Raw genomic sequence first — 12,785 nt, 5'->3', positions numbered from 1 at the left:
AAACTTCAGTTTATATACATTTTTAAGCAAAACTTCAACTTACAATAATAATTTTCAATATTCTATATAGTAGATAGAAATAGAGCTCAAAGTCTTCCTTAAATAAGACAATAGAATACATAAACAATCCAGTTAAGGCATGAAAACTGATTTCATAACTTAAGTTATGATATGGAGTTCATACAATTAGTTGTTGTGTACAGATGTGATTTTAAGTTGACTTATATCCAACAGCATATACCTGGGCATTAGCATATAGTCTCTAAACAAAACAAAAATTTGTTTCCCCAAACACCTTCTCAATTTTGGTGACCTCTCTTAACTGCCTCTGTCATTGGGGCTCTGTACAAAAAAAAGTCAATGAATGAAAATCTGCTATAATTTGTTTTTCCCTTAAAAAGAAAAAAAAGGAAAAAGAAAAACGTTCCATGTAAAACAAACTTTATTTCAAAAAACCCTGTGTACATTTAAAGGCAAAACACTTCAATTTCACAAAAACTAAAAAGAAAGACAAGCTTGTACGTTTTCCAAACGTGTTTTAGATAAAGCAGATATATATTTTCATATGTAATAATGTCCCTTCTTTACAGACAAAGTTGTATTTAAACAATAATGCACAGGATTAACACAACAACACATTTTGTATACAGTGAAACTAAACTGCTCAGTGGTCTTCCAGGGCCACGGCACTGGGATTTAACCACTCCACAGAGGAGCCGAGAAGAGTCTTAAGCTCATTTGTTAATTCAACCAAATCTAGTAGCTCTTTGCTTTCAGGATTAAAGGCTTCCAGGTCTTTGGGGCAAGAGAACAAGAGACTTGCAGAAACCTGCCTGTAAAACTCTGACTCTGCGACTGTGACAATTTCAATATTTGGAAAATTGCAGCGGAATACACAGGATGACATTTTCAGTTTTTTAAGCACATCTGAAAGCAATAACCAGTTTCGTGGCCTACAAAATAAAAAAGAAAGTGGTTCCAGTTGCTGGCAAAAATTTTCTAACCATACCCATCATTGACCAATGCTCTCTTATCAAAGTAAGGGAAAGTATTTACTTCTAGTATGAGTAACTCTGAACTCATCTGGTTTTAAGAGAACATCTAGAGAAGACTGTCTGATTTTTAGAAAGCAGAAGGAACATCTTAATGAGATTCACCAAATGTGCTTTTCACTGCTAACAGAAACGGGTTAATTCCTATTCACTGAGCTCTGATCACAATTCAAGTTATAACTCGCTATGTGTTCCACTATATTCACTGAGGGAAGTCTGTATCCCAACCCAAGAGGATTGATTACAAACACCTTTTCTGATCCCTCCTCCTACCCCCACAATAGAACACATTTTAAATACACATTACACCACATTTCTTTTTACACATGCCACACCCTAACCTTCATCTCTTTCGGGACTGATGGTTTTTAGAAGCAAATTGTGACATTCCTTACATGCACACTGCAACACAACTTCATGTTTTCTGTTACTATAAAATTTCACTGTTTTAATGGCATATATACTTTTATTTATTAAGTACCTTTGTTAACACAGCAAAGGATTAGTCTCTTATGTGTATACGATATATAAAAGCCCATGAATAAATGATTTTTCTAATCTTACACGAGAAGGCAGATTATCAATACATTGTTACACACTTCAGGTGCCTAAGAAGTCCCCTATGTTGGGAGCTTCTAGGACTCTTTCCCAAACATTTCATGGCCGAAGTCTCCAAGGGAGCAACTATTCTGTGAAATTCCACTGAATGACAACTTCAACACTTTGGGCCCAGGGTCTTATTTGCCTTGGTGGTGTTCTATTGAGGATAGTTTATACTGGGCTATGAATCTGATCCCCACTGTGTATAATTAATCTTTTCCAGAAATTTTCATTAAGTGAGGTTCATGGAGAATTAGAAATCATTCACCCACCCTCATCTGCTTAAAAGGGGTTTTAGGTCCTGCTTCCCCAAGAAAACTACTGCAAGCTATTTTTCAACCACATGATATATACATCCTTACCTCTGAGCAACAGACACTTGGATGTTATAACAAGGTAAGAGAGGACTATCTGAAAATTCAAATTCAAACACATCGCTGAAAGCCTTATCCTCATCATCCTCGTCCTCTGGTCCTGGAGGATTTGTCAAAACATTAAATCCAGCCTTTTTATCTGGTTCTAATGCAGGTAAAAAGAAAGAAAGGAGTCAGTAGGCTCTGTCAGATTTCAGCTCTCAATGATGAAATAATTCTAAATAAAAACAGATAATTTCCTAATGATCCCTGCTTACAGTACCGATCACCCATCATCCCCTCACCCATACCAGAGAGAAATATTGTTACTCATTCACTTCCCACTGAAAGAAAAATGTGGAGAAAAAATGTTTCTCACCACATACAGAACTTCCATAGAACTCCCAAGGGCCACCAAGTTCATCATCATTGTGACCTTGTAGGTCCTTTAAGTAATCTAGAGAGGTGACAAAATAAAAGGGTTTTTAAAAAAAATGTTAAAAGTAATAAATGATTTCAGCAGAGTTGCATGATACACAGTCAACATACAAAAATGAGTTGCAATTTTATATACTAACAATAAACAATTCAAAAAGGAAATAAAACAATCTCACAGTAGCATTGAAAAAATACTTAAGAATAAACTTAATAACAAAGGGACATCTAAAAAAAATATGGTTCTGAAAAACCCAGGGGCGGAACAGGAATAAAGACGCAGATGTAGAGAATGGACTTGAGGGCACGGGGGGGGGGGAAGGGGAAGCTGGGACGAAGTGAGAGAGTGGCATGGACATATATGCACTACCAAATGTAAAATAGATAGCTAGTGGGAAGCAGCCACATAGCACAGGGAGATCAGCTCGGTGCTTTGTGACCACCTAGAGGGGTGGGATAGGGAGGGTGGGAGGGAGACGCAAGAGTGACGAGATATGGGGCTATATGTATATGTATAGCTGATTCACTCTGTTATACAGTAGACGCTAACACACAAGCAATTATACTCGAATAAAGATGTTAAAAAAAAAACAAAGGGACAAAGACTTGTACACTAAAATCTACAAAACTTAGCTAAAAGGAATCTAAGAAGATTCAGATAAATGGAAAGATAGCCCATGTTCATAGATTAAGCAGACTTTATTGTTAAAATGTCCATACTACCCAATGCAGTCTACAGATTCAAGGCAATCATTCTCAAAATCCCAGCCTTTTTTTTTTGCAAAAATAGAAAAGTCTACCCTAAAATTCACGTGGAATCTCGAGGGATTCTGAATAGCCTAAGTAATCCTGAAAAAGAACAAAATTGGTGGCCTCACACTCCCTGATTTCAAAACACACCACAAAACAAAGTAATCAAAACAGTATAGCACTGGCATAAAGACAATACACTGTCAAATAATCTTTGACAAGAGTGCCAAGGCTACACGTGGAGAAAGACAGTCTCTTCAACAAAGGGTGCTGGGGGAACTCCCTGGCGGTCCAGTGGTTAGGACTTGGTGATTTCACTGCAGTGGCCCCGATTCAATCCATGGTCAGGGAACTAAGATCCCACCAGCCATGTGGTGTGGTCAAAAAACCAAAACAACAGCAACAAAAAAATGATGTTGGGAAAAGAATGAAGCTGGACCCTTACCTTACACCAAATGCAAAAATTAACTCAAAATGGATATAATAAATAAGACCCAACGCCATAAAAACATAGGAGGAAAGGTTCAGGAAATTGAATTTGACAAACATTTCTTGGATATGACACCAAAACACAGGCAACAAAAGCAAAATAAGATAAATCTGACTACATCAAACTAAAAAATTTCTGTGTATCAAACGAAATACAGTGAAAAGACAATCTACAGAATGGGAGAAAATACTGCAAGTCTGACAGGGGTTTATAGCCAGAATATATAAGGAACTCCTGCAAGTCAACAAAAAACAAATAATCTAATTTTAAAATGGGCAAAGAACTTGAATAAACATTTCTCCAAAGATCTATAAATGGCCAATAAGCACATTTTCATAAATTAGCAAATAAAAACTATAGTAAGATACCACCTCACATCAATCAGAACAAAAAACAGTGAGTGAGAGGATCTAGAGAAATTAGAAGTGTTGCAAATTACCATCTAATTTTTAATTTAAAACATTTGTTAAACTTTATTCTTTGAAGTTTATTCTTTGTTTATTCTTCCTATTCTTTGAAGTTACCTACCTGCCAGAAACATTTCCATAACTTTGCTGTGAGTCATACTCATGATGGTTCTACCGGAGTACGTAGCCAAAGTGGGGTCAGCACCATAGGAGAGAAGCAGGCGAACAATCTCCAAGAAATCACTCTCAACTGCATCATGAAGAGGCCTAGGAAGAGATGTACAGTGGGATTAAACTTGTGTACACATACTTGTTTCTGGAGTAGTTTCATTTAACAATAAGCAAAATACAGTGTGTGTACTATATGTGATAAACCTCCTACATGGAATCTTTCACCAAGAAAGTACGTACTTTCTAACCATTCTACACAAAGGGAAACTGAGGCATGATAACTGACCCAAGATGAAATGATAAATTACTCTTAGTTCTGTTATCAGTCATTTATAGGACAGGTGAATGAACAATTTCAGAAATAATTCTCAAATGAAAATCTATTTTAGTCCAAGGCCTAATTCAAGACAAAGATGAAAATATTTTGAAGGCATTTAACTAATGACAGACTGTATATAAAGATACATCAGAGGGGAAAAAAATCCCATCGCTATAGAAGCCAACAGAAGTATCAATTGTTACACAATTTTTAAAAATACCTACTCCATTTTAAAAAGAACCAGGGTACAAATATCAGTGATCAGTGGAAATTTCTCTTGGAAGCTGGGCCTTAGGAATTTGTAGACATTAATGATGAACTCTCTGCCTCAGAACCTCAGTGACTGATGGGGAGAGAAGAAACAGGGTCCAGAGTCAGCCCAGAACCAGAGTCATTATGGTGAGTTCTCATGAGGATAAAGAGTCCTCCATCCATTTCCACTAGCGGATGAAACATTGCCTGCATTCCCAACCTGAATGAATAGTAATTTGAAACTATAAAATACCACAAACATTTCAATTTTGCTTACTTTATAACTGTGGGAGAGCCCTAGTACATTGCCTCTTGGTAGCATTTCATGCACACAAGCACAAACTGGGTCCTCAGGCCAATAAATTGTGATCATGTTCAGGATGGGGCCAGGTCTGAGGATGTGGGTTATGACAGCAGGTTGTACACAAAGCCAACACAGGTCTGCACTCTGTACTGTTGGGACTTGAAGATCATATATATTTTGAACGCAGTGATTTAAAGAAATGATTAAAGAATTCAATGTCTTAAAACTTAGCACTACTATTTATTCATGTAACCCTTGATTATTTCAGGGACTAACCTACGGGGTCATTGTACGAATGACCAATGTTTAATGCCTTGACTCTATAAGCCATCTGAGGAGAAAAAATAAACACAAAGAAAATTAGGAAGAAGCAATAGTACAAATTGCCAATAATGTGCAAGAGGAGGCCCCAAAACAAAGGCTGGCACAGAACGTTGGAGTAGGAGCTTGCAATTACTGAGAACAGGCATAAAGTGTGCAGAAGGATTATGGAGGCCAAGCAGACCTCATGGAGCAGGAAGTTTCTTCTGCTGGACACACTGGAAAGCTATGTAAATTTAGGGGAAAAAAAGTGGTCAAAATAATGTCTCATTGCCCTAAACTGAACTGTATCTTACTTTTTATTGGTTTTGAACAGTAAAATAGTTTAGTTACTGACTTTTGGAAAGAAAAAAACTGAAAGACCAAGAAATAAAGGGGAAATGATCAAGGTTTTTAAAAACAACAGTAAGCAATATTATAAAATCAGAACAATAAAATTATAGAGTCCATCACTGAAGCATCCCTAACTGGCCTGAACAAGCACACACGTGCACACATGAACACACAAACACACACACACTTACCAACTTAGAAACCATAATCAATCCTTTGAGGGTAACTACTTTATAGAATGCCTTTTTTTCTTTGAATTTTTGAATTTTACTTATTTATTTTTTTATACAGCAGGTCCTTATTACTTATCCACTTTATACATATTAGTGTATACATGTCAATCCCAGTCTCCCAATTCATCCCACTACCACCCCCCTCCCGTGCGCTGCTTTCCCACCTTGGTGTCCATACTTTTGTTCTCTACATCTGTGTCTCAATTTCTGCCCTACAAACTAGTTCATCTGTACCATTTTTCTAGGTTCCACACATATGTGTTAATATACGATATTTGTTTTTCTCTTTGTGACTTACTTCACTCTGTAAGACAGGCTCTAGATTCATCCACGTCTCTACAATTAACTCAATTTTGTTCGTTTTTATGGCTGAGTAATGTTCCATTATATATATGTACCACATCTTCTTTACCTATTCATCTGCTGATGGGCATTTAGGATGCTTCCATGTCCTGGCTATTGTAAATAGTGCTGCAATGAACACTGGGGTGCATGTGTCTTTCTGAATTATGGTTTTTTTCTGGGTATATGCCCAGTAGTGAGATTGCTGGGTCATATGGTAATTCTATTTTTAGTTTTTTAAGGAACCTCCATACTGTTCTCCATGGTGGCTGTATCAATTTACATTCCCACCAACAGTGCAAGAGGCTTCCGCTTTTCTCCACACCCTCTCCAGCATTTATTGTTTGTAGATTTTTTGATGATGGCCATTCTAACTGGTGTGAGATGATATCTCATTGTAGTTTTGATTTCCATTTCTCTAATGATTAGTGATGTTGAGCATTCTTTCATGTGTTTGTTGGCAATCTGTGTATCTTCTTTGGAGAAATGTCTATTCAGGTCTTCTGTCCATTTTTGGATTGAGTTGTTTATTTTTGTCATATTGAGATGCATGAGCTGCTTGTAAATTTTGGAGATAAATCCTCTGTCAGTTGCTTCCATTTGCAAATATTTTCTCCCATTCTGAGGGTTCCCCTTTCATCTTGTTTATGGTTTCCTTTGTTGTGCAAAAACTTTTTAACTTTCATTAGGTCCCACTTGTTTCTGTTTTTATTCGCATTACTCTAGGAGGTTGATCAAAAAAGATTCTGCTGTGATTCATGTCAAAGAGTGTTCTTCCTATGTTTTCCTCTAAGAGATTTATAGTGTCTGGTCCTACATTTAGGTCTCCAATCCATTTTGAGTTTATTTTTGTGTATGGTGTTAGGGAGTGTTCTAATTTCATTCTTTTACATGTAGCTGTCCAGTTTTCCCAGCACCACTTATTGAAGAGGCTGTCTTTTCTCCACTGTATATCCTTGCCTCCTCTATCATAGGTTAGGTGCGTGGGTTTATCTCCGGTTTTCTATCCTGTTCCACTGATCTATATAGTTCTGTTTTTGTGCCAGTACCATATTGTCTTGATTACTGTAGCTTTGTAGTATAGTCTGAAGTCAGGGAGTCTGATTCCTCCGGCTCCATTTTTTTCCCTCAAGACTGCTTTGGCCATTCGGGCTCTTATGGTCTCCATACAAAATTTAAGATTTTTTGTTCTAGTTCTGTAAAAAAATGCCATTGGTAATTTGATAGGGATTGCATTGAATCTGTAGATTGCTTTGGGTAGTATAGTCATTTTCACAATACTGATTCTTCCATTCCAAGAACATGGTATGTCTCTCCATCTGTTTGTATCATCTTTAATTTCTTTAATCAGTGTCTTATAATTTTCTGCATACAAGTCTTTTGTCTCCCTAGGTACGTTTATTCATAGGTATTTTATTCTTTTTGTTGCAACGGTAAATGGGAGTGTTTCCTTAATTTCTCTTTCAGATTTTTCATCATTAGTGTATAGGAATGCAAGCAAGAGATTTCTGTGCATTAATTTTGAATCCTGCAACATTACCAAATTCACTGATTAGCTCTAGTAGTTTTCTGGTGGCATCTTTAGGATTCTCTATGTATAGTATCATGTCATCTGCAAACAGTGACAGTTCTACTTCAGCTTTTCCAATTTGTATTCTTTTTATTTCTTTTTCTTCTCTGATAGTCGTGGCTAGGACTTCCAACACCATGTTGAATCATAGTGGTGACAGTGGACATCCTTATCGTTTTCCTGATCTTAGAGAAAATGCTTTCAGTGTTTTCACCATTGAGAATGATGTTTGCTGTGGGTTTGTCATATATGGCCTTTATTATTTTGAGCTAGGTTCTCTCTATGCCCACTTTCTGGAGAGTTTTTATCATAAGTGGGTATTGAATTTTGTCAAAAGCTTTTTCTGCATCTATTGAGATGATCATATGTTTTTCTTCCTCAATCTCTTAATATGGTGTACCACATTGACTGATTTGCATATATTGAAGAATCCTTGCATCCCTGGGATAAATCCCATTTGATCATGGTGTACGATTCTTTTAATGTGTTGTTGGATTCTCTTTGCTAGTATTTTGTTGAGGATTTTTGCATCTAGATTCATCAGTGATACTGGTCTGTAATTTTCTTTTTTGTAGTATCTTTGTCTGGTTTTGGTATCAGGGTGATGGGGGCCTCATAGAATGAGTTTGGGAGTGTTCCTTCCTCTGCAATTTTTTGGAAGAGTTTGAGAAGGATGGGTGTTAGCTCTTCTCTAAATGTATGACAGAATTCACCTGTGAAGGCATCTGGTCCTGGACTTTTGTTTGTTGGAAGATTTTAAATCACCGTTTCAATTTCATTACTTGTGACTGGTCTGTTCATATTTTCTGTTTCTCCCTGGTTTAGTCTTGGAAAGTTATACCTTTGTAAGAATTTGTCCATTCCTTCCAGGTTGTCCATTTTATTGGCACAGAGTTGCTTGTAGAAGTCTCTTAGAATGCTTTGTATTTCTGCATTGCCTGTTGTAACTACTCATTTTTCATTTCTAATTTCATTGATTTGAGTCCTCTCCCTCTTTTTCTTGATGAGTCTGGCTAATGGTTTATCAATTTTATCTTCTCAAAGAACCAGCTTTTAGTTTTATTTATCTTTGCTATTGTTTTCTTTGTTTCTATTTCATTTACTTCTGCTCTGATTTTTGTTCTTCTTTCTCTAGTTCCTTTAGGTGTAAGCTTAGATTGTTAATTTGAGATGTTTGTTGTTTCTTTAGGTAGGCTTGTATAGCTATAAACTTCCCTCTTAGAACTGCTTTTGCTGCATCCCATAGGTTTTGGATCATCGTGTTTTCATTGTCATTTATCTCTACGTATTTTTTGATTTCCTCTTTGATTTCTTCAGTGATCTCTTGGTTATTTAGTAACATATTGTTTAGCCTCCATGTGTTTGTGTTTTTGACTTTTTTTTTGACTTTTTTTTCCTGTAATTGATTTCTAATCTCATAGCACCGTGGTCAGAAAAGATGTTTGATATGATTTCAATTTTTCTAAATTTACTGAGGCTTGATTTGTGACCCAAGATGTGATCTATCCTGGAGAATGTTCCATGCACACTTGAAAAGAAAGTGTGATCTCCTGTTTTTGGATGGAATGTCCTATAAATATCAATTAAATCTATTTGGTCTATTGTGTCATTTAAAACTTGTGTTTCCTTATTAATTTTCTGTTTGGATGATCTGTCCATTGGTGTGAGATGTTAAAGTCCCCCACTATGATTGTGTTATTGTCGATTTCCTCTTTTATAGTTGTTAGCAGTTGCCTTATGTATTGAGGTGCTCCTATGTTGGGTACATATATATTTATAATTGTTATATCTTCTTCTTGGATTGATCCCTTGAACATTATGTAGTGTCCTTCCTTGTCTCTTTTAACATTTGTTATTTTAAAGTCTATTTTACCTGATATGAGTATAGCTACTCCAGCTTTCTTTTGATTTCCATTTGCATGGAATATTTTTTTCCATCCACTCACTTTCAGTCTGTATGTGTCCCTAAGACTGAAGTGGGTCTCTTGTAGACAGCATATATATGGGTCTTGTTTTTGTATCCATTCAGCAAGCCTGTGTCTTTTGGTTGGAGCATTTAATCCATTCACGTTTAAGGTAATTATTGATATGTGTATGTTCCTGTTACCATTTTCTTAATTGTTTTGGGTTTGTTTTTGTAGGTCCTTCTCTTCTCTTGTGTTTCCCACTTAGAGAAGTTCCTTTAGCATTTGTTGGAGAGCTGGTTTGGTTGTGCTGAATTCTCTTACCTTTGCTTGTCTGTAAAGCTTTTGATTTCTCCATCAAATCTGAACGAGATCCTTGCCAGGTAATCTTGCTTGTAGGTTCTTCCCTTTCATCACTTTAAATATGTCATGCCATTCCCTTCTGGATTGTAGAGTTTCTGCTGAGAAATCAGCTGTTAACCTTATGGGAGTCCCTTGTATGTTATTTGTTGTTTTTCCCTTGCTGCTTTCAATAATTTTTGTCTTTAATTTTTGCCAATTTGATTACTATGTCCCTCGGCGTATTTCTCCTTGGGTTTATCCTCTATGGGACTCTCTGTGTTTCCTGGACTTGGGTGGCTATTTCCATTCCCATGTTAGGGAAGTTTTCGACTATAATGTCTTCAAATATCTTCATGGGTCCTTTCTCTCTCTTCTTTCTTGGACTCCTATAATGCGAATGTTGTTGTGTTTAATGTTGTCCCAGAGGTCTCTTAGGTTGTCTTCATTTCTTTTCATTCTTTTTTCTTTATTTTTTTCCGCAGCAGTGAATTCCACCATTCTGTCTTCCAGGTCACTTATCCGTTCTTCTGCCTCAGTTATTCTGCTGTTGATTCCTTCTAGTGTAGTTTTCATTTCAGTTATTGTATTCTTCATCACTGTTCATTTGTTCTTTAATTCTTCTAGGTCTTTGTTAAACATTTCTTGCATCTTCTCGATCTTTGCCTCCATTCTTATTCCGAGGTCCTGGATCATCTTCACTATCATTATTCTGAATTCTTTTTCTGAAAGGTTGCCTATCTCCACTTCATTTAGTTGTTTTCCTGGGGTTTTATCTTGTTCCTTCATCTGGTACATAGCCCTCTGCCTTTTCATCTTGTCTATCTTTCTGTGAATGTGGTTTTTGTTCCACAGGCTGCAGGATTGTAGTTCTTCTTGCTTCTGCTGTCTGCCCTCTGGTGGATGAGGCTATCTGAGAAGCTTGTCGAATCCTTTTTATTAACACCTTCTTGGGTACAAATTTTCAAGTAATTTCTCCCGTTGTTTTCCCTCTTACTGAATGTATCCTGTGACAAGTAGAAATTTATATAATCCCATTTATGTTTTTGCTTTTACTGCTTCTGCTTTTGATGTCATATCCAACAAATCAATAACAAGTCAAATGTCGTAAAGCTTTATCCCTAGTTTTCCTCTAGCAGTTCTATAGTTTTACGTCTTACATTTACACACTTAATCCATCATAAGGTATCTTTTGTATATGAAGTAAGGTAGGGATTCAGGTTCGTTGCTTTGCATGTGGACGTGCAGGTTTACTTGCAACTGTGGATGAAGAAATTTGTCCATCCCATGAGCAATCTGGGCACACCTGCAGGGCCTCATTTGACTATATACACAATGGTTTTTTTCTCTATTTTATTCCATTGGACAATATGGCTGTCTTTATGCTACTCACATGCCACTTTTATTATTAAATTTTGAAATCAGGACAAATCAAGACAAAAAAACAAACCTTGCCTTTTAAAACAGATTTTTAAAATTATTCAGGGCTCCTTGAAATTCAATATGAATTTTAAGATGGATTTTTCTCTGTCTTCAATAAATACTGTTGGTACTTTCATAAAACTGCACTAAAATCACAGAACTGAGTAACATTAACAAGACAGAGGAATAAGAAGCCTTAGGCTGTCATTCCCCCACCCAGAGACACTGACTTAACAACAATATACAGACTAAATTGTCTTTATGATAATACCAGGAACCAGCTAAGAAGCTGTAGCAAGCCAGGCAAGTGCAAAATCAAGAAGAGCTGCAATGAAGCAGGTAAGAATATTTGTTCCATTTACATTTGAGAGGACTCCCACCCCCTACTTAGCACAATGCAGGAACAATCAGGAAAAAGTTCTCAGCTTCTTCTTAGAGAGGGAAAGGCAAGAATGGAATGTGTAGCAATGTTCTAGCATTGCAGTGGGTCTACCTGAGGGATTGACTGAGGGACTGAGTCTATATGCCTGACTCAGAACACTGAAGTCAACAGAGATAATCTTTGGATGCTACATTAGGCTGCTCAGGCTACTGTAAATTAATAAATCAAAATGGGTGGCTTAAATAAGATAAATTTATTTCTTACAGCTCTGGAAGTTGGCAAGTACAATATTAAGATTCCTAGTGATTGACTCACCTCCTGATTTGCAGGTGGCTACCTTCTCACTGTGTTCTCATATGGTAGAAAGAAAAAGAGATTCCTCTTTTAATAAGGCCACAGGCCTATTGTATTAGGGCCCTACTCTTATGACCTCAGCTCCTTTTATTCATGTCCTATTGTTTTTTCTTTGTGGTTACCCTGTGAATTATTTACCTCTTCAAGTTATACAATATGAAAAATGGATGAAATGAGCTAGTTGTTTGAAAAGATCAACAAAACTGAAAACCTTTAACAAGACTCAAATAACATCAGCAATGAAAGAGGTAATGTTACAACTGATGCTACAGAAATAAAAAGAAATAATTTGCTCTGTAATTATTTAATATAAACAGTTAAATTTCCACATATTGGATAACCTGGAAAAAAAGATAAGTTCCTAGAAACATGAAACACTTCAAAGCTGAATCATGAAGAAACAGGAAATCTGAACAACGAGTAATGAGTAAGTAATCAAAAGTTTCCCAACA

General features: G+C 36.4%; 1 protein-coding gene across 1 annotated transcript in view; it reads right to left on the bottom strand.

Annotated features, from left to right (window-relative positions):
- Positions 1-664: 664 nt before the first annotated feature.
- The window catches only part of LOC118889464 (BCL-6 corepressor-like), a 57,382-nt gene continuing 45,261 nt past the window's right edge, over positions 665-12,785 (bottom strand). Inside the window, exons 9-12 of the mRNA XM_036841227.1 lie at positions 4,209-4,354; positions 2,385-2,462; positions 2,015-2,171; positions 665-953 (exon numbers count right to left, since the gene is read on the bottom strand). Of these exons, the coding sequence (XP_036697122.1) occupies positions 665-953; positions 2,015-2,171; positions 2,385-2,462; positions 4,209-4,354 (670 nt within the window). The remainder of the gene's footprint in view (positions 954-2,014; positions 2,172-2,384; positions 2,463-4,208; positions 4,355-12,785) is intronic.

Source organism: Balaenoptera musculus, chromosome Y (genome assembly GCF_009873245.2).
Source record: "Balaenoptera musculus isolate JJ_BM4_2016_0621 chromosome Y, mBalMus1.pri.v3, whole genome shotgun sequence".
Classification (NCBI taxonomy): domain Eukaryota; kingdom Metazoa; phylum Chordata; class Mammalia; order Artiodactyla; family Balaenopteridae; genus Balaenoptera; species Balaenoptera musculus.
The sequence above is the reverse complement of the archived record's forward strand: the minus strand, read 5'-3'. Positions and strand labels throughout refer to the sequence as shown.